General features: G+C 56.5%; 1 protein-coding gene and 1 long non-coding RNA gene across 3 annotated transcripts; both read left to right on the plus strand.

Moving 5' to 3' along the window:
* The first annotated feature begins 960 nt into the window (after positions 1 to 960).
* EHD1 (EH domain containing 1) lies at positions 961 to 23,893 on the plus strand. Of its 2 annotated transcripts, XM_060158754.1 has the most exons (6): positions 961 to 1,116; positions 3,011 to 3,437; positions 6,951 to 7,048; positions 18,467 to 18,879; positions 21,278 to 21,442; positions 21,893 to 23,893. In XM_060158754.1, the coding sequence occupies exons 2-6, from the start codon at positions 3,034 to 3,036 to the stop codon at positions 22,415 to 22,417; spliced, it is 1,605 nt and encodes a 534-aa protein (XP_060014737.1). In that variant the 5' UTR covers positions 961 to 1,116; positions 3,011 to 3,033; the 3' UTR covers positions 22,418 to 23,893. The 2 variants fall into 2 exon arrangements, with proteins under 2 accessions (XP_060014737.1, XP_060014736.1); XM_060158753.1 differs by lacking the exon at positions 961 to 1,116 and having other exon boundaries at positions 2,807 to 3,437.
* Positions 7,049 to 13,056, plus strand: LOC132525673 (uncharacterized). The gene is made up of 2 exons (XR_009542334.1): positions 7,049 to 7,152; positions 11,989 to 13,056. It is a non-coding gene; the product is annotated as an uncharacterized LOC132525673 (long non-coding RNA).
* Positions 23,894 to 24,542: the final 649 nt, after the last annotated feature.

Raw genomic sequence — 24,542 nt, forward strand, 5'->3', positions numbered from 1 at the left:
TGCATCTTCCGGAGAGAGGCCCCATGGGGTGGAAGGATGCTCTCCGGCTGGTGCTGGAGCCCCTGGGCTGCAAAGGAACAGAACTCCCTGGTTCTTTACCTTGTTCTGGCAAAAGTGACCCGTTGGCCAAATCTCTTACTCACGACTGTAAGAACGAAAACTGTGCTTATTTGAAAACTTTCTCAGTGGAAAGAATGAACCACTCCTCATCCCAGGGACAAACCTATGTGTTATTGGCTTTTCCCAGCCTGATATTTCTGCCATATTTAGAGAAAAACTCTGTTTTTCTTTTTTTTTCTTTTTAAGTTGTTTTCAGGGGGCATGTAGACACTTCTCTAGACCAGGCCATTATGGGGCTGAGCAGACTGCTTTGAGGGCAAGCAGGTGACCCCCTCCTGCTAGCTGGGAGCAGTCTCCAAGGACAGTTAGTGGCACCCAAGGTAGGGTTTGGCAGTGTATGTATGTGAATTTAAAGGAAGAAAACACTGGGAGTGGGGGAATGGGCATCATTTCTGAGGAAAAGGAAAATATTTGAACCCTTCTTCAACCTTTTGCCAGGGAACCAGCCAAAAACAAAGAGGAGACACCAAAAGTGAAATGGCTCATTCATGTTTTATGAAACTTTCCCACCCAACAGAATCTATTCTACACAGAAAAACAAAAAAGAAAGTAAGTTAGGACATTTTCGCAAGCTGGGGCATTACTAGATAGGGAAGCTGCCCAGGACCTAGGTGCCAACTCTGCGAAACTGGGGAAATGAACTTCTGCCCACTGGAGTCTCAGGAAGGAGAGAAATCCCTTCTTCCAATCCTTGAGTCCTTGGAGAAACTCAAGCAGCCATACATAACCAACAGAGGCTGGGTTTCACTTATAAATAACCCAAGAACATTTTGTTGTTTTCAGTTTTTTAAGGCTGGGTTTTCCCAGCACACAAGGCTCTAGGGAGATATGAAAACCATGGCAGGTCAACATGAGAGCTGCTGGGACAAACTTGTGGAACCCTCATTCAGGCCACTAGACAACCACCTCTTTCAGTATCCTCAGCCTCGGGCCCTTCCCTGGAACATCCCAGAAATTACATCTCCGGGGTGGAGCCTTCAAGGTGCCTTGTAGGAGGTAAGTCCCTTGACTTCTAAGGCTGGCCCTGGAGGTCTCACCTGGGCCTGCCGGAGGCTCCTGGTCATCAGCTGGCACATAGCCTCTGGTGACAGCCCTGCCCAGGGGTCTCCATATCCCCGTTTAAGGAGAAAGCCAAAGAAAGAGTCTCATGGCTTCTGTGTTTTACTGTGATTGATGAAAAGAATACTAATGAAATCCCAAATAATAGCAGTAAGTCAGGGACCTAAGACTGCAGACAGGGCTGGAATTACTCAGCTGCTCTCCAATGGTCAGGGAGGGGGAGGGAAGGCAATCGGTTTAATGTGATTTATTCCCTCAGAAGGCACTGAGACCTGATCCTACCAGGGGTGGGCGATCAGACCTCCCATCTGGGACTTCCCTGGCGGTCCAGCGGTTAAGACTCCATGCTTTCACTGCAGGGGCCGCAGGTTTGATCCCTGGTCCAGGAACTAAGATCCCATATGCTGCGTGGCGCGACCAAAAAAATATTAAAACAACAGCAACAAAACTCTCATCTCGCCTCCTCTTGACTCAGCTCCCCTAATATTCTGCTTATTCTGTTTTGAGTTCCTGCCTCTGTCCTCTTAGACTACCAGCCTGCTTTCTTCCCTGATAACAGGCACCCAGCCCTCAAGGCTCCCACATTTCCCAGAAGCTAGAAAGTTGGACATGAGGCCTCCAAGTTCCCAGGTGCACCTTAGATCTGTCCATGAGCATCCCCCCCCCCCCCGGCACTTTGGTGTCCTGATACTGGTTACATAACAATCCCAGTCTCCAAAGCTTTGACATCACCCACTGAAGAGTCTCACCAGCCTGGACAGCCAAGGGGGCCTACATGTGGCCGGGGATGATGGTGGGGGAATGAGCCTAATGGAACAGCCAGGAACTGGTTAAGGGCAGGAGCAACAGGTCAAAGTAAAGCATGGTAACTGCTGGTGACCCAGAGAGGAAAGCGGAAGTATTTGGGTTTTTTAATTCCCCCTAAGTTCCCACAAGATTTCACTGTTGCCCCACGTTTCCCCTCCACCCCACATAGGGAATTTCCGATTTCACTTCCTCAAAACTCAAGTGCTGGAGGGCCTCGGCTTCCTCTTCACATCCCCCCGCCAGATGCAGCCTCTTTAGGGAGGCCATCTCTTTTCCCCCACATGTTATATGTCATATGTGTCCTCCACTGCTAGTGTCCATCTCCCAATTCTTGGCCTGAGGGGAGCTCAGGCCTCTTGAGGGGATGAGAGGGAGTGTCAGAGAAGCAGGGGCGAGAGGAGGAGGCAAGGAAGGGCGGTGCAGATAGGAGGCGCTGGGGATTCTGAGCGAGTGGGAAGAGGAGGACCGTTCTTGGGGGAACTGCAGGTGGGGCGCGTATTCAGGGTACTGGGGTGTCTAACTGGGGGGTCTCGCCGGGTATGGAAGGCGCGCAGACACTGGGACCTCCTCGCTCCGGACTCCCACTTCCAGCCTTCCCAGCCGCAGCACTCCCGCGAGCCGTCCCACAAGGGGCGGGGCGAAACAGGTGCGGTTGCTACGGCACCCGGGCCGGGGCAAGCGGAACAACCGGCGCTCGCGAGATTTGGAATTGGCAGATGGGAGGTGGGGGAGGGGAAGACGTGGCGCAGAGCGCGTGGGCGGGGCTCCTCCTTCACCCCTTCCCAACTCCCCGCGGCCCCGCGTGGCTGCGGTGCGCGCGCCCGATCGCGCGGCCCGGCCTTATAAAGGGAGCACGGCGAGGCGCGCGCTCCACGGCGCAGAGGGTGCTCTGTGGGCCGTGCCGTACGCCTGCGCAGTGCGGGCCGCTTCCCGCCCCCTGCCCCGCCGCTCCTCAGCCGGCAGGCCCGGCCCAGTTTCGGCTCCTCGCCCTCGCCCGGCTCTCAGCCGCCGCTCTGCCCTGCAGCAGCCAGCCCGGCCTCCGGCAGCATGTTCAGCTGGGTCAGCAAGGATGCCCGCCGCAAGAAGGAGCCGGAGCTCTTCCAGACGGTGGCCGAGGGGTTGCGGCAACTATACGCGCAGAAGCTGTTGCCCCTGGAGGAGCACTACCGCTTCCACGAGTTCCACTCGCCCGCGCTGGAGGACGCTGACTTCGACAACAAGCCTATGGTGCTCCTCGTGGGCCAGTACAGCACAGGCAAGACCACCTTCATCCGGCACCTGATCGAGCAGGACTTCCCCGGGATGCGCATCGGGCCCGAGCCCACCACCGACTCCTTTATCGCGGTCATGCATGGCCCCACCGAGGGCGTGGTGCCGGGCAACGCGCTCGTCGTCGACCCGCGGCGCCCTTTCCGCAAGCTCAACGCCTTCGGCAACGCCTTCCTCAACAGGTACCCACCCTTTGACCCGGGGGGCAGAGGGAGTGGCCGGGGTCCCGACCGTCCTGTGACCGCCGCCCCCGCTGTTCTTTGTCTCCGAGGCCCCCGCGAGACCCTTAGCGACCACTCCCTGAGACTGGGTCCTCTGCCGCTTCCCATAGAAAACCCTTACGAGGGGGTCTGCGAGTGCGCGTCGCCGGCTCCACTGGCTCTGTCACCTCCTCCCCCCCCCCCAGAATTTTCCAGGTTATCGGTTTAACTCCCAACCCCCCTGGCAGATCCCAGACTCACTACTACTCACTACCCCTGGACGCACCTAATTCATTCAAACCAACCCCTTCACCCCTCCCTTCACGGGTCTGTTTCTTATGTGTCACGGAAAACTACGGTGAAACTTTTAGCCATTCCCTTTGCTGGTGTGCTGTGCTGTGCCTCCCCAGGGACCGGTGGGAGAGGATCTGCTGTGGCCTGCTGAGTTTGCGGCGGCCTGCAGAAGCAGCAGACAGGCGAGGACCAGCACTTCTCCCAGGGGCAGTTCTGAAGGTCCCGTGCTGCTTTAGGGGTTTCAGGGGTGAGGGTCTGTGCTGCCAGGCGGTGGGCCCTGGAGCCCTGGAATGGGATTCCGGCTGCTTAGACCCACTAGTATGTTCCCTAACCTACTTGGGCCTCAGTTTCCCCAGTTAAATGGGTAAAACCCTGATGAGGGTAATTCTCCGAGGTTCTAACCTTCACGATGCTATGAATGAAATGCATTGGCCTCCTCTCTCAGGAGTGCTACAGCCAAGTTCACTTTTCTCTAAAGGAACTCCAAGGTCCTGCTCAATGGGGATTCTAAAATCCCTCCCCCCACCCCCAGGGGACATACCAAAGGACTTCACAAATTTGTCATTTCTGCCAAACCCCATTCAAGGAGTGACTCCACATGCCTTTCAAAGTCTCGTCTGGGGAAGAGCCTAGGAAAGAATCCTTGACTCTTGCCTTCCAGAAGGTCTCCGCCCTGTATGATCACATTCCTTTCCAGACACTGTCCAGCCGCACAGGGTAGACCAGCGTGCCCTCGATCCAGGCCAGTGACCAGGCCTGCCTCTGTGCGCAGAGTTGACCTTTAACGGAGAAGACAGGCAGTCTTCTGTTGTCTTTTTGCCTCTCTCGGGCATTTAAACCTGTCTTGCTGTTTCACGGCTGATGGCGTTTGTGAGTCAGGGCCAGAGTAAAGCCCTTTGGGTGAGACTCCTGAAGAGGCAGGGCTCTCCTAGCCAGGAGCCCGCCTCAGGGGATACTGGGGTTTGAGAACTGTTGTGCCTGTAGGTAGGCGATTGGCTGGCTGTCAGCTGGTGGAGGCCATACGGTCCAGTGGAAAGTCTGGCTGCTGTGCTGGGAATTCCAAGCATTATTAGGTCTGCTTTCCTGGAGAAATTTGGGAAGCTTGAAGGAAGGCGCTGCATCTCCTGCTGTCCTTAGGGGTCCACTTTTGATTGTGAGAGGTGACCTTTTTTGTAAGGAGAAATGGGCGTATGACCTGTTTTCTGAATTTAGAGACCTAAAGTTTCAGAGCTGGGAGGGGTCTTAGACATCAGCTAGGCAACCCCTACCTCATTCAGGAAACGGCGGCTCTCAGAGCCTAGCTGATTTGTCGAGCTCACGAGCCAGTGAATGCAGTGCCAACTGTCTGCCTTTGTGCAGCCAGTTACCACCTCCTGCTGCTTCTCCCTGAAAAAAAGAGCATTTCGGGGGTGCCGGGTCGAAGAGAGGCACCCTGATGATGCCAGTGCCACAGGGTCCGAGAGCCGCACTTGTATTTCCTTCTGCCCCACTTCGTCTCCAGAGGGTCCCAGAACACTGGTAACGAATGGCCCTGCCGGAAGGGGCCTCGTCAGCCAAGGGGTGGGGTGTGGGTTTGCGCTGGAGCTGAGGCCCCCAGCTGTGTCAGCCTGTGTAGTACACCAGCGCCACCCAGCCCGCCGGGGCACACAAAGGGGGCTTTTCAGTGGCAGACACAGCCTCTCTCGCACTCTTAAAGAGACTCATTGAATCATGGACTGGACTTTCCGGCCTCTTCCCCCTAAGTGGCTGCTCTAAGGCTAAAATCAGAGAGAGCAGGAGGCAGGGCGCCACCACGGTATCCTAAGAGTATCCTGCGTAAACTCATTGCGTAAGGGGTAACTTGTAGCTCAAGATGAAATCTCTGCGTCCTTGTTGGTGAGGAAACAGGATAGGATGCATCTGTACTGCCTGCTCCCTCTCGTATTTTCGGCCTCACTCCCCGGGCTTTGCAGAGCGCCCGATCTGCAGAGATGTTAACTTACAAGGCCCTTCGCAAGGCATTTTCATGTATGTTGCTTCTCAGAGCCAAGTCGTCTTGTTTTGGTTTTCTCTCCACTGACTCCTTCCCCAGCAGGAGCCCCAGGTCGTGCAGTTCTTTACAGCACGTGTGCTCTGCTGCTGGCACTGTGAGGATGAGGTCCAAGGTTTCTTCATCCTGCGGGTCAGCTGTTTCTGCTCTGTTGTGCTTGCAGGCAGTACCTCTCACCCTGGCCAGCTGCCCCCGCCTCTGGGCCGCGGGTCACTTGTGGTGTGGGACCAAAAGGGGAAGCTAATCATGGCAGATTCCTAGACAATGGGTCAGTATTTTCTCTGCTCACAGTACCTTTTACAGAGAAGTTTTTAAAGGAGCCTTTTATGTGTCCAGTCAAGAATCTCTGCTATCGGTTGGGACAGCCCTTGTTGTTCTGGGCTGTTCTAAACTCAGTGGGAACTCAGGCACACACAGCTGAGCCGTGGTCCGTGAGTTGCCAGCCTCTCTGTTTTTCCTCCTTCTGCCTTGACGTTGAGAGAATGGTGTCTGTATTTCCCTGCCCCACCATGTACCAGCCTGCGTGGTCCCCTGGCTGTCAGCGGCTGCCCACTGCAGTCCCTTCACCTGAGCAGCTGGGTTGAAGCGAGGGCTGGCCCCAGCAGCAGTAGGGCAGGACCATCTCTTGCAGCATGGAAATTTAGCCAAGTGGTTGAAAATTTTAATATGGAATTCCAAGGTCTCAGTTGTCACTCTTCTCTGTTCCTTCTGGAATTGAATGGTGACCCTAGGCTTGTGCAGTTTTCACTAACATGTCAGCAACTTGAAAGTTGAATTCTCGAGCTCTGGGAGAAAAGCTAAGGGAGGGAAGTGTTGATGTGGGTCAGTTGGAGCCTGCTGGTTGGATTCCCAGTTAAGACAATATGTGCAATTTGCTGGTCACCCCTGGAAACTTTTTTTCTTTTTGGCCTTGTGGCTTGCGGGATCTTAGTTCCCTGACCAGGGATGGAACCCGTGCCCCCTGCAGTGGAAGTGCAGAATCCTAACCACTGGACCGCAGGGAATTCCCACTCCTGGAAACTTAAGACAATAGAAAACCTCCTTTCCGTTCCTTTCTTCTGGAAAGGAAGCCAGAGGTGGAGACGAAGGAGTACAGAAATCACTGCTGTCCCATCTCGAGCAGTGATACCCGAGTCTTGACATCTCTCTTCTGGGCTCTTGCTCTCGTGCAGGTTCATGTGCGCCCAGCTGCCCAACCCGGTCTTGGACAGCATAAGCATCATCGACACTCCCGGGATCCTGTCTGGAGAGAAACAGCGCATCAGCAGAGGTAAACAGGCTCTGACACAGCCCAGGGCACCTGGTGTAGTCAGACGACTTCCATCTGACGTCTGTGACATGGACCAAATGCTGCCCAAGTCTCTCCCAGCCCAAGTGAGAACCCATTTTACATCAGCCTTGTATCTGCATGGTACGCCGAGCCCAGTGGGGGCCGGAGCTTGCTTTTTCCTTGGTTCCCTTTGCTGAGGTTACAAGAGCCGTCAGGGTGAGACAACAGTTTTATGTGGTTTTCAAGCTTCCCAGCCCCTGGGGCCTTCTGGAAAGGAAGGCAGGATCCTGGCTGGCAGTGAGGTCCCAGGAGATTGCTCCGTGTCTGGGCTCCAGATACCTCAGCCAGTATTGCTGTTCTGAATGAGCCCCTGGCTCCCCTGGGGCTCACTCACCTTAGCTGGTGTTTAAAAGCTTTGCCTCCCAGAGCTGTGTACATTCCTGGTGGGTCCAGCAGGACTGTGAGAGAACAGTTTGACTTGAAAGAGCCACAGCCAAAAGGAGAAGCTAGCAGGAATTTGTTAAACATGTTGGGCCTTGGAAATGTGTTTAAATTTGCTTAAATGTTGGTCATCAGTAGCCTCCCTGGGTGCCGTGCGTGGCGTAAGGTTTTCATGCGGAGTATTAGTGCATCAGGCCCATTCTAGTTGTGTAAACTCCTGTCTTGAGTGTGCCAAGCTTTTCTAAAGATCTGGTTCAGGATGCACCTGAACTGGGTTATATTTCTGCCGCTGCCCCTTTTTGTAGAAGGAAGGGGAGCCTCGCGCCTGAATGCTCTCTGGGAGGAGCATGGGGGCCGGCTAAGAGTGGAGCCTGCAGCTGCAAATGTAAAAATGAAACAAGATCAGACTCAGAGGAGGTTGAGGACAAGTGGCCAGATTTGTTTATCATTAACTTGCAAATCTCTCCTGTACCCCCTTTCCCTCCGGGCCGCCCAGCATTAGTGAGCTTTGCAGTTGAAGCCAGCAGCCTGAGATTTGGGAGGCAGTGTGTCTCTGCTGAGGCTGTGAGGGGGTGGGGGCCCCATTTTCAGTGCTGAGAAACCCTGCTTCTCTTTTTTTCCCCCCGGCTTGTGGGCCCCTGCCAATAGGGGATTGCATCAGAGCATACTGAAACTGCTCTCTGTCTCTCAATCTGGTTTAAACTTTTATGTTCTCCACCCCGATGATAATGACACTTCTAGGGGAGGCAAGGGCCAGTTTTTTCTTTCTTACTGCTGTTATTGTTCTAACCTGCTTTTAAGAAAATGCCTGATAAACAAGGCTTTTGCCTTGTCATTTGCCAGAGCAAGGCTAGAAAATCTGAACAAGTTACTCTTTTCTTTTAATAAATTTGTTTATTTTATTTATTTTTGGATGCATTGGGTCTTCATTGCTGTGCGCAGGCTTTCTCTAGTTGCGGCGGGGGGGGCTACCCTTCGTTGCGGTGCGCGGGCTTCTCTTTGTGGTGGCTCCTCTTGTTGTGGAGCGTGGGCTCTAGGTGCATGGGCTTCAGTAGTTGTGGCACATGGGCTCAGTATTTGTGGCGCACGGGCTTAGTTGCTCCACGGCATGTGGGATCTTCCCGGACCAGGGATTGAACCCATGTCCCCTGCATTGGCAGGCGGATTCTTACCCACTGCGCCACAAGGGAAGTCCCTGAATTAGTTACTCTTAAAGAGAAAGACCCACAAAAGGGAATTTATTCTCCATCTACCTCCAGGATTGAGCTATCCTGGAGGGACTTTCTTTGAGGCTCTGTAGAGTTATGTCTTTAATGACCTGGGGGAATACGCTGGGGAGGAGTTCTCCCAACTGGGAGCTATCAGATCAGATAGGTCAGTTGATGTGAACGCATCTTTGGATAAGGGACAATAATAGCTCATAAAAAGAGGCTTATCCTCCCCCAAATGCCACACTCCTTATATCCTTCAGAGCTGGCAGTTAAGGTGTTTGAGGGAGGTCTTCCCTGGTGGTGCAGTGGTTAAGAATCCGCCTGCCAATGCAGGGGACACGGGTTCGAGCCCTGGTCCGGGAAGATCCCACAAGCCACGGAGCATCTAAGCCTGTGCACCACGACTACTGAGCCTGTGCTCTAGAGCCCGCGAGCCACAACTACAGAGCCCGTGCACCACAACTACTGAAACCCGTGCGCCTATAGCCCGTGCTCCACACAAGAGAAGACACCGTAATGAGAAGCCCACGCACCGCCACGAAGAGTAGCCCCCGCTCGCCACAACTGGAGAAAGCCCGTGCGCAGCAATGAAGACCCAACGTAGCCAAAAATAAATTTTAAAAATAAATAAATAAATAAAGGTACTTGAGGGAAAGGCTTAGGGTCCTTGTGGCCCCTGTTGGACTCAGAAACAGCAGTTTTCCACCAGTGCTGTGAAGTTCCCCTGCTGGGCTGTCTTTGACACTTCAGCCTGGGGCCTTAGTCTCAGCAGACTGAGGAGTTGGGAGTGTCTAACACTGTCTTGCTGCAAAGAGCATCCTGGCCCTGCCTGCTGGGGTGTTTCCCTCCCCTGCCTCCCCTTCCCTCTGCTTCCTTACCGCATTAGTAGAAAGGCAGGCAGTGGTGTCCAAACTTGCTCTCTGTGGGACAGGCAGCAGAGCAGTGCCTCAGCGTGCTGTCCAGTCAGGCGCAGGGTGCATCTCCCTGGTGGGGACCAGACAGTCCTGGCCCGCAAGTTACCCATGTAGATGGCAGATACTTGGAGGAGGAAGCCAGCAGGAGACTGCCTGTGTTCCCTGCTCCCTTACAGTGTGGCCCCTCTGGGTCCCTGGCAGCCAGGGACCTTCCCCCACCCATCATGGGCAGGAAGAAGGAGGTTGGCTTAAAGACAAGTGCATCACTCTCATTGGAGGAGGGCTTTCCTCCTGTGCAATAGAGATCTTTCCTTCCATAACCCTAGAGGTCTTGGTTTAAAGTATTCTACTAACAGTTACCAAGTTGGGATATACCGTGGGATGAAAGACCATGGGGCGGTATCTCTTAGACGTGCTGGGTGTGGCCTCTGGGGTGGTGTTCTCCAGGTGGACACAGAAGGGGTAGGTCTCTCCTTCTTGGAGACCCCATTCATCTGTCATTGCAAAGGTCCCATGTCACCTGGCAGAGGAAGTCAGAGTAGGACAATGTGTTCCAGGCTCCCTGGCAGCCACCTCTCTGCTCCCTTTGCTGACGGTGTGGAAGGCAGGTGTTTCCCTCTCAAAAAGATTGGGCCAACAGAAAATGTGTGTCCTGGGCAGGCGGCACGCATTTCTGTGGTCTGTCGACCTCATTCCCTGGAAGCAGAGCATCCTTCTGGAGGCTGCGTAGACGTTAGTGTCACTAATTACATTCACTTCCAGTTCCCACCCTCTCTGCCTAGCCCCTCCTGCCTTTTTCCCCTTTCCCCATGGTGCCTAATGTGTGCAGGAAATACTGTGTGGAAAGATAGGTAAGGCCTGAGCAGGCACAAAGCAGTCGGGATACACCCAAGGCTCGCAAGAGACCCCTGAGAACTGCTCCAGGGAAGAGCAGGAGCCTCTGCGGGGTCCTGGGCTGCGCCTGCCCGTTGTGCTCATCTCCCGAGTGCCTTTAAAGATAAAGTTCTCTTGTGTCAGCAGAGAAAGGTGACCTGCGGGGACAGTGTTCGTTCTTGGATGCTGCCCGTGTGACTGATAAAGGGCATTCCAGAGGGCAACTGGGGCCCGGCGGAGCTGGTGCCTTGGGCTCCCAGGCTGCTGGCCGCCGGCCCAGTCGTGGCAGGACCTGGGAGGGAGCAGGTCTTCCCATGTGGGTCCTCTGTGGGCAGCGGCCGGAGGCTCTTTGATGGAAGCTTCAGCCCGGGGGCAGGGGCCTGGCCAGAGCACCCCCGCCATTGTCACTGCGAGGCTGTGAGCTGAGCTGTAACTTTTGGGCCTCATTTTGCCCCATGGGAGTCGAGTCAGCAAGGTCGAGTTGTTTCAGCTTGGACTAGGAGACGGAGCCCGGCCAGCCTCATGCCTGGCTCTCTGCTGGCCTCTGCCATGGGAACCAGCCCCACTCGCTTATCGCAGCAGCTGCATCTGTGAGGAAGCTGCTCCTCTTCAGATGAGGAAACGGAGGCTTAGCAAAGTTAAGTAGCCCAAGAGGACATAGGCCAGCACGAGTTGGTGCTGGGATTTGAACCCAGCAGAGTCCGTGCTCACGCCGCAGTGTGCTGCAGACCGGTGCTCTGGGCTGAGGAGCTCTGAGAGCTTGGCTCAGAAGAGCCCTTAGCCCTGCCAGGCCGGTGCTGTGCCGGGCTCAGCTCTCCTGGAATGCCCAGAGGCCACACTGCTTCTCTCCCTGCCCGAGATCAGACTCCCAGTCCAGATATGGGCCTGAGGTTCAGGGCTTTGAACAGCAGTGCTGAGACCTGCTTTTTTTCTCCCTATTCTCTGCCTCCAGCTGGAAATTCCCACCCCTGCGCCCCCAGCCATCCATGGACAGACCTTAGGAGCCCTGGCTATGGCTGGCCGTTCCCCTGGGTTGTCCCCGCTGCTGACTATCCCTGGATCCCAGGCTCCATCCAAGCTCAGGAGCCATCTGGCTTAACAGTCAGGTAGGGGCTCCCTGGCCCAAACCTGGAGCCCTCTGACCCACAGGTGTCCCTTCCTGCTGACCACCTCCTGAGATGCCCCAGCCCTAAAAGCCCTCCCTGCCAGCGTTTCACGAGGGTTTTCTGCACCCCAGAGAATGGCTCCATGAGGCCGCCTCGAAAGCCTTGTGCAAGGCCGAGCACAAGGCTGAGCCCTGCGTCCCTCCTGGGTTCCCAGCACCCTCAGCACAGATGACGACAGAGGTTCGAGTCCCAGATCAGTACTTAGGAGCTGGGGGCCCTAGGGAGTTGCTGCACCTCTGGGAGCTGCATCAATAGAACAGGAATAGCAGTACCAGCCTCTTGGTTCTTGTCAACGATTGCACAAATTTACGTGTGTTAATAAGCTCCTACCCTAGTGCCCACTGCCCAGTTCAGTGTCCAACAAATGTCAGCTGAATAAAAGTACACTGAAAAACCCAGCAATTCTCAGACTTTGATGAGGAAGACCTTTCTCTGAATAACAGCTCGTGGAGGCTGGAAGAGGGGGAAGCGTTGACTCAGCAGGGGTCTCCCTTCAGACTCCAGGACCTCCTCTGGTGGGGGCCCAGCCTCCGCACAGCTACCCTCCTCAGGGCCTTCCTCTCAGCGCCTCCCCACCAGCCCCCCCACTGCCCCTGTCCAGCTTTTGGCCACTCTGCCCGCGGGGGGTTGGACCAGCCCCTGCTGGCGCCCCACCTGTTCCCTGGCAGCTGCCTGAGTGCCTGCAAACGCTCGGTTTATATTTGGGGTACGAGGCATTCTTCACGCGTTAGAAGCCGTCGTTGCCTACACACCCATCGGAATCTGAGCTTCTTGGGCCCAAATACAAATCCTGTGAGTAAAGGACCGCAAACGTTTACAAAGCGCTTACAGTGGGCCAGGCGCTCACTCGCTCACACAGCGGAAACCTGCTGTCTTCATGTTGCAGTTGAAGAAACAGAGGCTCGGAGAGTAGAAGGTTCAGGCCTGATTCCAGAGTCCTTCTGCCCTTCCCCCTGGTCTCCCCTGCCGCTGCCCCCCACCACCCTGTCCTTTGTTGCTGATTTCTAGGCCAGATTTATTGAGATCTGTGTTATATACGGTAAAATTCACCCAGTGCACCAGTCGTGTAACCACCATGACAACCAAGATACAGAGTTTCCATCACCCCAGGAAGTCCCCTTCACCCCTTTGTGTCCCTCATCAGGCAACCACTGATCTTTGCCCCTAAAGTTGTGCCTTTCCAGAATGTCAAAAATGGAATCAGACAGTGTGAGGCCTTTTGTGTCTGTCTTGCACTTAGCATGTGCTTTTGAGGTTCATCTTTGAGAGTGTGCAGTTCTTTCCTTTTTGTAGCTGTTGTACCCTGTGATACGGATGTACCATAACTTGTCATCCATTCTCCTATTGAGGGGCATCTGGGTTTCCAGTTTGGGGCAGTTTTGAATAAAGCTGCTATAAACATTCGTGTAGAGTACAAATTTTAATTTCTGTTTCTTTTTCTTCTTTTTTTTTTTTTGGCCGCGCCTCGTGGCATGTGGGACCTTAGTTCCCTGACCAAGGCTTGAACCCTCTCCCCCGCACTGAAAGTGCGGAGTCTTAACCACTGGACCGCCAGGAAAGTCCCAATTTCTCAGTTTCTCTCGGGTAAATGCCTAGACGTGGGAGGCCCCTTTCTCCCAACCTCTGTGCCACTGGAAGGGTCCTTCCCTTAAGAACTTTAGCTTAAGGAAGCTCAGAACAAGTCCTCACGGTGTAGATTCTTAGCTCTTTAATCTCTCTTGTGCTCCTGCACCCCTTCCTCCCGGCCCCGGCACGGGTTAAGCGTGGTGATGGGAGCCGTGGCAAGAAACACGGAGGCCCACGCAGGTTGAATGGCAGGAAACAAAAGTCGATTGGAGACAAACCCTCTATTGTTTGCACTCCAGAAACTTCTGGAATGTCTGAAGCAGCGTTTCCCCCAGCTACCGCAACTACCTGTGTTTGGAGGGTGCTGGGCTAGGGCGAGGACACATCACAACTGCTCCCCCTTCACCTCGGTGTCGGAGGGTGGGAAGGCAGACCCGGTGAGGAGGGCAGCCAGCACTGCAGAGGCAGGACCCCTGGAACACCCGGGCCCTGCAGGAGGCTTGGTGGGAACAGAGCCAAGGTGAGAGGCAGGCTTGGGCCTCCCGTCTACACAGCCCATGTAAAATATGCATAACGTAAGATTTACCATTTTAACATTTTTTTTGGTGGTACACAGGCCTCTCACTACTGTGGCCTCTCCCGTTGTGGAGCACAGGCTCCAGACGCGCAGGCTCAGCAGCCATGGCTCACGGGCCCAGCTGCTCCGCGGCACGCGGGATCCCCCCAGACTGGGGCACGAACCCGCGTCCCCTGCATCGGCAGGCAGACTCTCAACCACTGCGCCACCAGGGAAGCCCCATTTTAACCATCTTTAAGTGCACGGTTCAGTGGCATTAAGTACATTCTTACTGTTGTACAAACATCACCACCATCACCTCCAGAACTTTTTTTCTCTTCTCAAACTGAAACTCTGTCCCCATTAAGCTACAACTCCTCTCCCCCTCCGCAGCCCCTGGCCCCCACCATTCTACTTTCTGTCTCTGGATTCCACGTCATACCAGTGGACTCACCCCCTGTGACTGGCTTATTTCATCATTTCATAATGTCTTCAAGGTCCCAGAACTCTCCGAGCCAGAGCTTATCTCTTATCAGTGCTGGCTTTTACTCCCATCGCAGGGTCAGCCCTTTCTTTGCAGTTAGCCCCCTCCGGCTGTGTTGTCTGTGTCCTTTGTGGGTGTCCGCACCTCACAACTGCCCCTCCTGAGGTGGATGCAGCTGCAGCGTTGTGTTCACACCTGGTGCGTGGCCGTGGTGTCCTCGTCACCGGGCGCCCGTGCCCTCCTGCTTCTGCCGAGGAGTTGCCGTGCATTAGGTGATGTCTGATGCCTGGTCCCGCCGCCGAGGCCAACCTCTAGGTTGGCCCAGAGCCTGAAGGCCCAGTGCTTGGGGCAGTGCTGGGGGCGGGATGCTCCTCTCTGGATGTGTCCCTGGTCCCTGCACTCGTCACCTGCCGCCGAGCCCCAGGCTGATGGTGGCCGCTGGGCTGCCTGGCCAGTGTGGGGACTCGGTCGATGCTCTCTCGGCGCTGCAGGTGTGGGTCAGTCCAGCCCTTGCTGCCTGTGGAGACACGCGGGCTGAGTGAGGGGTCGGCGGGCTGAGGGGTGTCACGTGGGCCTGGGGAGGCTGCGGCCATGTGGTAGGACGTGGTCCTCCACCTGTGATGACATCGCACGAGCCTCAGCCTTGTGACCCTCTGCATGACCTGTGGGCATGCTTGGCCAGCCACCGGCTCTCTCTCACCAAAAGTGTGAGCACTTTCCATATAAACAGGAAATTTCATTCACCTACAAAAAAATGGGCTTAGCTCTTTTGGCTCCAACTTGAGGTGTTGGTGAGTAACTGGGTTTGCAGGCAGAGCCGTGCGGGGCGCTCGCTCTGGCTGGGGGCTCGTGGACCCGGTACCTTATTCATAGGCTCCTCCTCTCTCTCCTCCTCCCCCTCCCCCTCCTCTCCCCCCATCATATGCACCCCCCTCCCGCTGCCACTGGGGGATGGGAGGAGTGAGGCCACACTGGGTGGAGTCAGGGGGTGACCTCGGCTCCCTGCATGCAGTCCTCACTCCCTGGCCAAAGCTAACTTGGCCTCGAGCCCAGCCCATCAGGGCGCCCCTGTTCCCAGTCCCTCGGTTTCAGCATTGCCGCCTCCCCTGCTGTGTGAATCTGCGGTTTGAACTTGCGGTGGTCTGAGGACAAACAGTCTGACGAGGGGAGAAGTTGAGCCTCATTGTTGCTGAGAGCAGCGGTTCATTCCTGAGTCATCATTTTTTCAGCGCTGACCTGCTGTTCCCAGAGCTGCCGTTCCCAGAGCCGGCCATAAAAGGCGGTGGCGGCGAGGCCGGGCTGGCCCTGCTCCCTGCCCGTGTCCCTCGGCCTGCTCCTTGTGTCCAGGGACGTAGGGACCTTGTACTTTGGAACCAGCAGCCTGGTGGTGGCTGGTGGCGGGCATCGGAGTAACCTGGCTCTTGCTCCTTGCCTTCCCACGTCCTCTGAGTGTGGGGAATCTGGTAGCCCGGCCGTTTCCCTTGTCTGCATGGGCCTCTGGAAGACTGATGGCTCCCCTGCCCAGGCTCAAGTTCAGGTTCACAGGGGCTTTGCTGCCACCAACTCCACTGCTATGCTGTTAAGAAGCTAGGGACTTCCCTGGTGGCGCAGTGGTTAAGAATCCGCCTGTCAATGCAGGGGACATGGGTTCGAGCCCTGGGAAGATCCCACGTGCTGCGGAGCAACTAGGCCCATGTGCCACAACTACTGAAGCCCACGCGCTTAGAGCCCGTGCTCTGCAACAAGACAAGGCACAGCAAGGAAGAGTAGCCCCCGCTCGCCACAACTAGAGAAAGCCCGCGCACAGCAACGAAGACCCAATGCAGCCAAAAATAAATAAATATTTTTTAAAAAGCAGGCTGTTTCCCCCTGTGCTGCGGCAGGAACAGGTTGCCCTGGAGAGGCCGCAAGCTAGGTCCACAGAAGCCATGCATTCGGGGTTTTCCTTGAGGTTCGGTGTCTTGCCATGAGGACAACACTGGCCTCTAGCCTCAGAGCCAGGCTGATCATTTGTCACCTTAGTTTCTGATCAGTGATGCAGCCCCAGCCCCTCAGCCCTCGTTCCAGGGGGCCCTGCCTCTTCTCCCCATCCTGGGCCTGCCCGACCCACGGGTGTCGCTCTGGTGCTGGGGCCTGTGCTGGGAACATGTCACCTCATTTAATCCTCCCTGTGATCTTGGGAGGAGGAATTATTATTTGACTTTTACAGAAGAAAAAGTGTTAACTCCGAAGTTAAGAATTTGGGGTCACAGAGTCAGTGGCTGGAGCTGGGAGTTAAATCCAGGGCTTCCTTACTAAGAGCCTGTGTTGTTTCTGAGCGCTTGGGTGCAGGGAGAGGCCTGCAAGCCTGCGGCTTCAGGTTCGCAGACAGCTCTGGAGCCCACTTGAACCTGGGGACGGGGTGGCTGGAATGTTTGCCTAATCAGGCACAGCTTCACCCCAGGCACGCCCCACAGGGCTCTCTTAAAGTACTCCCCACCCCCAGGGGCCGTGGCCTCGTGGGCTGTCTGTGGACTCCCATTCAGCCCCGGAGGCTTGGCGGGATGGCTCAGCCCACGCCTTACAAGAGGGGCGGTGAGGGCTGCCCTCCCCGTGGCTCCTTGAGTCACTCTGGGCCTTTTGTTGACACTTGGTCCTTTTCTTTGGTCTGCCCTCTACCTGCTGCTTTTCTGTTTCCTGCCATCTAGAGAAGGCATGTCTAAATCCCAGCCTGGTGGCGGTGGGGGGTTGGTTTTGGCCTGTTTCTGGGCAGCATCCCAGGCTCTTCTCTATAGGAGTGGCTCTCTGGCTCCTTCTCAGGGGCATGACTGTGCTCTGGGAAGGACGCAGTGGTTCCTAAGAGGGCCAGCCTGCATTGGGGGTGTCCTGTGGCCTGCCGGTGAGGAAAAAGGGGACTTCCCCGGAGTCACCCAGAGAGATGGTGGCTTGGGGGCTGGGACCCAAGCTTCCCAAAGACTCTTGGGCCATTGTTTCCACATGGTCTACCATTCCTTAGTAGTCTCAAAAGATGAGAAACAGAATTTTCTCTTCCTCTGGGGACAGTGCAAGAAGTGGAAACACTTTGAGGTGGCATAATTGTAAAATAGGCTACAAATTAAACCACTACTGCAGAGACCCACAAATCCATGGGCTTTTAAGTCAGGTATCTGATAGTTTGTGTGAAATACAATGGTCCAAGGCCATCCTGAACCCAGGGTGGTTATTCCAGCGCCTGCCCTCACACCTGCATTCCAGTCCTTGGGAAGGGAGAAGAGGACAAAGGGCTGGTGCACCTTTTCTTTGCTTCTTCATTTCTGCTGCAGAGAGGCTGGGGAATGCAGTTTTAAGCTGGGCGGCCGTGAATCGAGCTAAAACTAGACAGTTCTGTCAGCAGTCCTGCTGCAGACGGCAGGTTCACCAACGGCCTTAATTGTTGGCAGGAAACAGCACAGAATAGAGTTGGGAACTGGAGCTTAGTCCAGTCGCTTCATTTTAGAGAAGCGTTTAAGACCTAGAAAGGGGAGGTGGTTTGCAGTACTTAATAGGCCTGTAGAGCAGGGGTCAGCAAACGTTTTCTCTAAGGGTCAGAGTGTTAACTTTTCGGCTTTGGGGGCCTCATGGTCTCTGCCACAACTGAGCTCTGCTCTTGTAGCTCAGAAGCAGCCAGAGAGTACAGATGAGCCGGCTGTGTTCCAGTAAAGCTTTATTTATGAAAACAGGTAGTGAGCCAGGTCTGGCCCCCGAGCTGTAACTCGTAAGGAATGAATGAGAGTCCTGCGGAACAGGGAGCCCAGCACATAGCACCGGACAAGCAGCAGCTGTAGGTCGTCTTACTGCTGTTAATTGTCGCTGCTGTGCAGGGGCACCCAGCCAACAGCCCCCAAATCTGTTCTTCCCGCCCGGTGTTGAGCTGTGCTGCTGGGGTCTCCTCCTCACTCTTGCCATAGTTCGACCCACTTTAGAGCGTGGACTTTGTGACTTCCCTTGCATTATTTATTCGTTAAGTGCCTCTTCGTGCCAGGTGCTGCGTGGGTGAGGGTGTCACCACGGTGGGTACGGAAGTAGGGGAGGCCTGATGAACCTGCCCTCAGGGCACTGGGCTGCCCACATAAGTACATTCTGGAAATTTAAATGACCCCAGGCTGAGAAGTACCAGGCCAAGTCAGGCACGAGAGCCATCGGACCGCCTGGCCCCTGGCGCCCCCAACTCGCCCTTCTCTTCCCGCAGGTTACGACTTTGCGGCCGTTCTCGAGTGGTTCGCTGAGCGGGTGGACCGCATCATCCTGCTCTTCGATGCCCACAAGCTGGACATCTCCGATGAGTTCTCGGAAGTCATCAAGGCGCTCAAGAACCATGAGGACAAGATCCGCGTGGTGCTGAACAAGGCCGACCAGATCGAGACCCAGCAGCTGATGCGGGTCTACGGGGCCCTCATGTGGTCCCTGGGGAAGATCATCAACACCCCCGAGGTGGTCCGGGTGTACATCGGCTCCTTCTGGTCCCACCCGCTCCTCATCCCCGACAACCGCAAGCTCTTCGAGGCCGAGGAGCAGGACCTCTTCAAAGACATCCAGTCTCTGCCCCGCAACGCGGCCCTCAGGAAGCTCAATGACCTGATCAAGCGGGCGCGGCTGGCCAAGGTAAACCCAGGCTGGGAACGCAGCCCCAGGGGGCTCTGGGATGGCCACTCGGGGCCCCGGGATTGGATGCCCAAGACCCAGCCCTGCAGACCCATGGCTGCACTGTGCCACGCCTTGTCTGAACCCGTCCTCTTGTGCCCCCGTGGGAGCAGCCTTTTCCTGAGATTCTTTTTAGCACTTATAAGCATCAGATAAGAAGGTACCACTGCGCCGGGGGCAGCCTGGGGGGTGGAGAGTGGGTGGGGATGCTGCTCGAGGGCTCATCAGTTTCCCCCCAGGTCTGCTGAGCACTGGCGTGCACGCAGCATGTGCTGGGTGCTGGGGACGCAGTGGGGACTGACAGGTCCCCACCCTCCTAGCACTTGTCAGCCGTACAGGGGAAAGCAGAACACATAAAGAAAAGGAAAGTACGATTTATTTGTATTGTCTCGGGGTCGGCCTGGGATGAGCTGTCCTGGGAGGGCGGGCTAGCCTGGGGGGTCTCGGGTGGGAGATGATGCTTAGGCCGAGACAGGAGGTAGTTAGTGGAGAGATGGGGCGCAAACCTGCGGGCCCAGGGGGAGCGCTGATGGCCTCTGGCCCAGAGGCCTTGCAAACCGTCCCTACTCTTCCATGGAAGCACAGGGCCTGCTGGCATCTGTGGACAGCATCTGAGTTGCTCAGGAGTTTGGAGCCTCAGTGCCTGGCCGAGCACTTCAGCGGGACCCCGGGGTGGCTGGGGCTGGGGAAGGAAGGGTAATGCCACCAGTGGGCCCTTCAAACACTGAGGAGCAGAGCACGTCCCCTTAGGACACGATTTTGAATAGTACCGCATTGTGAGGCTCCCTTCTGTGTAGCCCAGAGGCTCTGGCACTCTGCCATGGGCCAAACACAGTGGCCCAGGGCACCCTACACTGTCTTGAGGGCTGGAGTCAGGTAGCTTTGGGTGCTCCCTGGCCTGAATAACGAGAAGCGACCCTGTATCCTTTACCCCCGGCTGTGTCTCCTCTGTGGTTACCCAAAGTGCTCCAGGACTAGCAGATTGGAACTCACTAGAAGCATAGGTTCTGAGGCCCCACCTCTGCCCTACTGAACCATAATCTGCATTTGGACACAGTCCCCTGGTGACCTGTATGCAAAGTAAAGATGCCCGCACCCTGCTCTGGAGGGTACAGGGCTGCACGTTTCTGTAGATATCTCACTTCTGGAAGCTTCCTGATGAGTGGAACTGGTTCTGAGAAAGGAGCCCATGAGAAAATCCACATACCTGGCTCCTGGCCTCGAAGGGCCAAGCAATGTCCTGAGCTGAAGGGGAAGAGGCGGTGAGTGGAGGAGAGACTGGCCTCCTGTTTTCCAGTCCAGCCTCTGCTCAGCCTCAGGGCAGCACAGCTCCCCTCCGTCCCCTCCAGCCCCTCTCCCGGCAGGGCTTCCATTGCTCTCATCGCTCAGCCTCCCTCCAGGACGGAACAAAGGGCAGATTTCAGGCCCTGCCTGCTCATTTACAGAGATGGTGTGTGTAATCGCGTGGCCCTTGGGCACATTGAGTCACCCTGCCTGGAAAGCCCCAGCCTCTCCAATCTTGTCCTGCACCTGCTGTTTTGAGACTGTTTCCTTTTCCTGGACTGAGTCGCTCTCTCTGCTGGCCTGTGATGGGCAGAGCTGTGACTGTGACTCTGTGACCAGCCTGCTTCCCTGGGGCAGTTCTCAGCCAGATCGCAGCCCCCGGCAGACAAGGTCAGGCCAGTGGAGAGGTTTTTTTGGGGGTGGAGCTGGCAGTCTGGGAGAAGGGGGTGTGAGGCTGGCTGGCTGCAGCCCTCCTCGGCAGGACGTTGCTTGGCAAGGCAGAGGGGTTTGAGGGCTGTGCCTTTGCAAGGTTGCCAGAGTTCCTGGCCCGCTGTGGGGCAGGGAAGGATGTGCCACCCTTCATTGGCAGATGTCGACCCAAGGTACTGCGTGAAGCCTGAAACATCTGGGGAAAGGCTTGTGGGATTTTCCTAACCCTTAGTCATCCCCGAAGCAGATGTCCACCCAAGGTACTGCGTGAAGCCTGAAACATCTGGGGAAAGCCTTGTGGGATTTTCCTAACCTTAGTCATCCCCGAGGCTGTCAGGATGATAAAGTGGGGCATAACTCAGGCTGTGTTGGAGTTCATGGCACCAGCATCCACAGACTTGTGTAAGCAGGATGGCACGGCTCTGCTCGGCTTGGTAGGAATGCGCTCGGTGTCTCTGATGTGCAGAGGAGTCACTGGGGAGGGGTGTGCGTGCCGAGAAATCGTAAGAACACAGGCTTTGGGCTGCGGCTGTGGTTAGCTGTCCCGGGTTACAATCCAGCTTCGCAGGGCAGCACAGGTGCAGGCCACGCTCCCAACAAGGTGTCCAGGAAGCACCTGACACCCACCCCTTCTCTGTCTTCACAGGTCCACGCCTACATCATCAGCTCCCTCAAGAAGGAGATGCCCAATGTCTTCGGTAAAGAGAGCAAAAAGAAAGAGCTGGTGAACAACCTGGGCGAGATCTACCAGAAGGTTGAGCGGGAGCATCAGATCTCCCCCGGCGACTTCCCCAGCCTCCGCAAGATGCAGGTACGTCTGCCCCTTGGATGGGAGTGGGTACGGCTGGGGCACTGGGGCGGTGGTTCTGGAGGGAACCCCGGCTCCGTGGGGCGGGGCCTCCCAATGTGGAAGCGGCCCGATTAATCACCAGCGCCCCACCCCGATCGGAGAAGTTGACCCAGGAGAAGTTGACCCAGTCCGTGACACCTCACAGGGGAATGTGGTGACTCACCCAGAGGGGGAGGGGGAGGGCGGGACTGTGCCAGGCACCCCAGCCTCCTCCCAGTTAATCCTCACCACAGTCCTGCACGGAGGGGACTATTTTTACCTCCGACTTAGAGAAGGGGGAGCCAAGATGTTAAGTGGTTGGGGCCGTGACGCGGAGCCAGATCTTTCTGCTCGGGAACCCTTGCTGCACCCTCCATGCCAGAGCCCGGGAGGGGCCGACCCAACCCTGCCCTTCCTCCACTCCCGCCACAGGAGCTCCTGCAGACCCAGGACTTCAGCAAGTTCCAGGCCCTGAAGCCCAAGCTGCTGGACACGGTGGACGACATGCTGGCCAACGACATCGCCCGGCTGATGGTGATTGTGCGCCAGGAGGAGTCCCTGATGCCTGCCCAGGTCGTGAAGGGCGGTGCTTTCGACGGCACCATGAACGGGCCCTTCGGGCACGGCTACGGCGAGGGGGCTGGCGAGGGCATCGACGACGTCGAGTGGGTGGTGGGCAAGGACAAGCCCACCTACGACGAGATCTTCTACACACTGTCGCCCGTCAATGGCAAGATCACAGGCGCCAACGCCAAGAAGGAGATGGTGAAGTCCAAGCTGCCCAACACGGTGCTGGGGAAGATCTGGAAGCTGGCCGACGTGGATCGGGACGGGCTGCTGGACGACGAGGAGTTCGCCCTGGCCAACCACCTCATCAAGGTCAAGCTAGAGGGCCACGAGCTGCCCGCCGACCTGCCTCCACACCTGATCCCGCCCTCCAAGCGGAGGCACGAGTGAGCGACCCCTACTCCCAGCGGCCGGCCAGGCAGAGGCTGCAGGGGAGGGGCGTGGTCAGCAGTTCCCAAGACCATAAAGACGGCGATGTTTCCTCAGCTCGCAAAGGAAAACCACCACCTTTATCTTAAGGCTGCTCCTGGGGAGGCAGGGGTGATACTCGTAGGTCATCGGTGGAATTTTGTGCATAAGAACCATGGATATTTTTAATATATAACGTTAGAGGCAGCGTTGTTTCTTGCCTCCTCCTCCAGCCAGCAGCCCCACACACGCACAGCCTCTGTACCTCCTGCCGGGGAAGTCGCCTGGCTCGCCCTTCCTGCAGCTGCGGTCCGCGTGTAGACAGGGACGCGGGTCCCGGCTGTTTCAGGCTGAGTCGCTCGGCCAGTGGCTTCCTTCTCCACCCGGCCCTGTCCCCACCTCTGCTCTCAGATTCAGTTGGTTCTTCTTGTGCCTTCCTGCTTCCGTTCGCAGCAGCCCCCTGTCCACAGGCCCTGCCTTCGCTCTCGTGTCCCCTGGCTTGACAGTCACACGAGCCAGGCCCAGCTGCCTGTTTGCGGGGAGTCCGGGGGACGGGTGGATGTGAGAGAACATCTTCCAGAGAAATACATAAGCTAGTTTTTGTTCTCTAAAGTGACACCTTTCATACTTGACTGAATTTTCCAGTAAGTTCCCAACCACTTGTTCAGAAGCTGTGATTTTTGTCTCCTTCCCCATGCTCCAGCCAGGGGACAGCTCCACTCAGGAGCCATTAGATGTGGGGTGCGTGCAGAGCACACCCTGCCAGAGACCCCAGAGGCGGTGTTTCCTGCTTCACCCTCTCACTTTCCTAGGACATTCTGGTACACCTCTCTGTCCCACCCTTGGTGGGCGGTGGGTCCTCACGAACCTGGTGTGGCTTGGTGCTCCAGCCCGGGCCTGGTGCCCAGACAGAGGGACCAGGGACAGCCCAGCCCCTTCCCTCTCCCACCTGACTTCCTCCCATTGAGCAAAGGAGGGCGGTGCTCCACGTGGATGTCCTCAGTATAGTGGCCCCCAGGCTGAGCAGCTCGAAACCCGAGCCAGCCAGCGGCCACTCTGCTTTGCCTCCACTGGGCTGTTGGGGGCCTGGACATACCTGTCGGCCAGTGGTCAGCCACCAGGGCCTGGAGCCATCATCACAGAGCCACTGTGGCGGGGAGGGGGGTGGGGAGCAGGCTTCCCAGCAGGCACGCCCTCGGGGGTCTCAGGGACTCCTCCACTCTGACCTCTGACCCCGGCCCACCCTCCTAGTGCTGCTCGCTAGGCCTCTGCTGGGCCCGAGTCTCCAGGAACTGGCCATGTTACCTGCAGCCTCGGCCCACCATCCCACACCGTGTCCTCGATGGGAGTTCACTGTTTACGGTGCAGTGGCTTAACCACACTTGCCTATGGGAAGGAAAAGCAAACTGAAGACCGGACTTTTTTTTCTTGCATTAAAAAACGTTTAACTGTGCTGAAGCTGGCCTCTGGTGCTGAGATGTCTCTTCCCGGCGCCTGCTCCCCGCAGTGCCTGCAGGGGCACTGGCAGAGCACTCCGGGGGCCGAGATTCCAGCGGAGACAGATTGGGAAGCCTGGCGGGTGAGGCCTGCAAATGGGGCTGACGACCCCCTTTCCTTATGCTAGATGGGGGCTGAGCAGGAATAGTTTGAGGGAAGGATGGAGTGAAGAAGTTGGGAGAGCCTCTGATGACTAAGGACTAGGCTGTGCCCCCCAGGGGTTGGGGGAGCAGGCGCCCCCCACCCTGTGATCTTCACAGCCTCTCCTTCAACCTGGGCTCCGCCCTAGCTGTGGACGGACAGGTGGGCGCCCATGGGGCTCAGGGCACTGGGAGGGGTCAGGCAGACAGGGTATATCGTGGGCTCCGTGCTGGCCCCAGGGTCGTTTAGAGAAGCCAGTACTTTGAAGGCGGACCAAGCAGGTGACACCAGCAACAAAACTACAAAGGGTGGGGCCAGCCGATGTGGCAGATGGACTGTTCGTACCCACAGAGGGGAGGGTGACAAATTGGGAGCCGATGCCGTGGAAGGGTGCAGATTTGAGGTGCAGTCGGGGGGGAGACTGCTCCAGGCACACTTGTGGCAAAAAGCAGGACGTGAACAGCTGCCT

Source organism: Lagenorhynchus albirostris, chromosome 9 (genome assembly GCF_949774975.1).
Source record: "Lagenorhynchus albirostris chromosome 9, mLagAlb1.1, whole genome shotgun sequence".
Classification (NCBI taxonomy): domain Eukaryota; kingdom Metazoa; phylum Chordata; class Mammalia; order Artiodactyla; family Delphinidae; genus Lagenorhynchus; species Lagenorhynchus albirostris.

Coding starts and splice junctions, on each gene's coding strand:
- EHD1 (XM_060158754.1), top strand. CDS start 3,034: ATGTTCAGCTGGGTCAGCAAGGATGCCCGCCGCAAGAAGGAGCCGGAG. Junction 7,049..18,466: donor GAAACAGCGCATCAGCAGAG/GTAAACAGGCTC, acceptor CTCTTCCCGCAG/GTTACGACTTTGCGGCCGTT. Junction 18,880..21,277: donor AGCGGGCGCGGCTGGCCAAG/GTAAACCCAGGC, acceptor CTGTCTTCACAG/GTCCACGCCTACATCATCAG.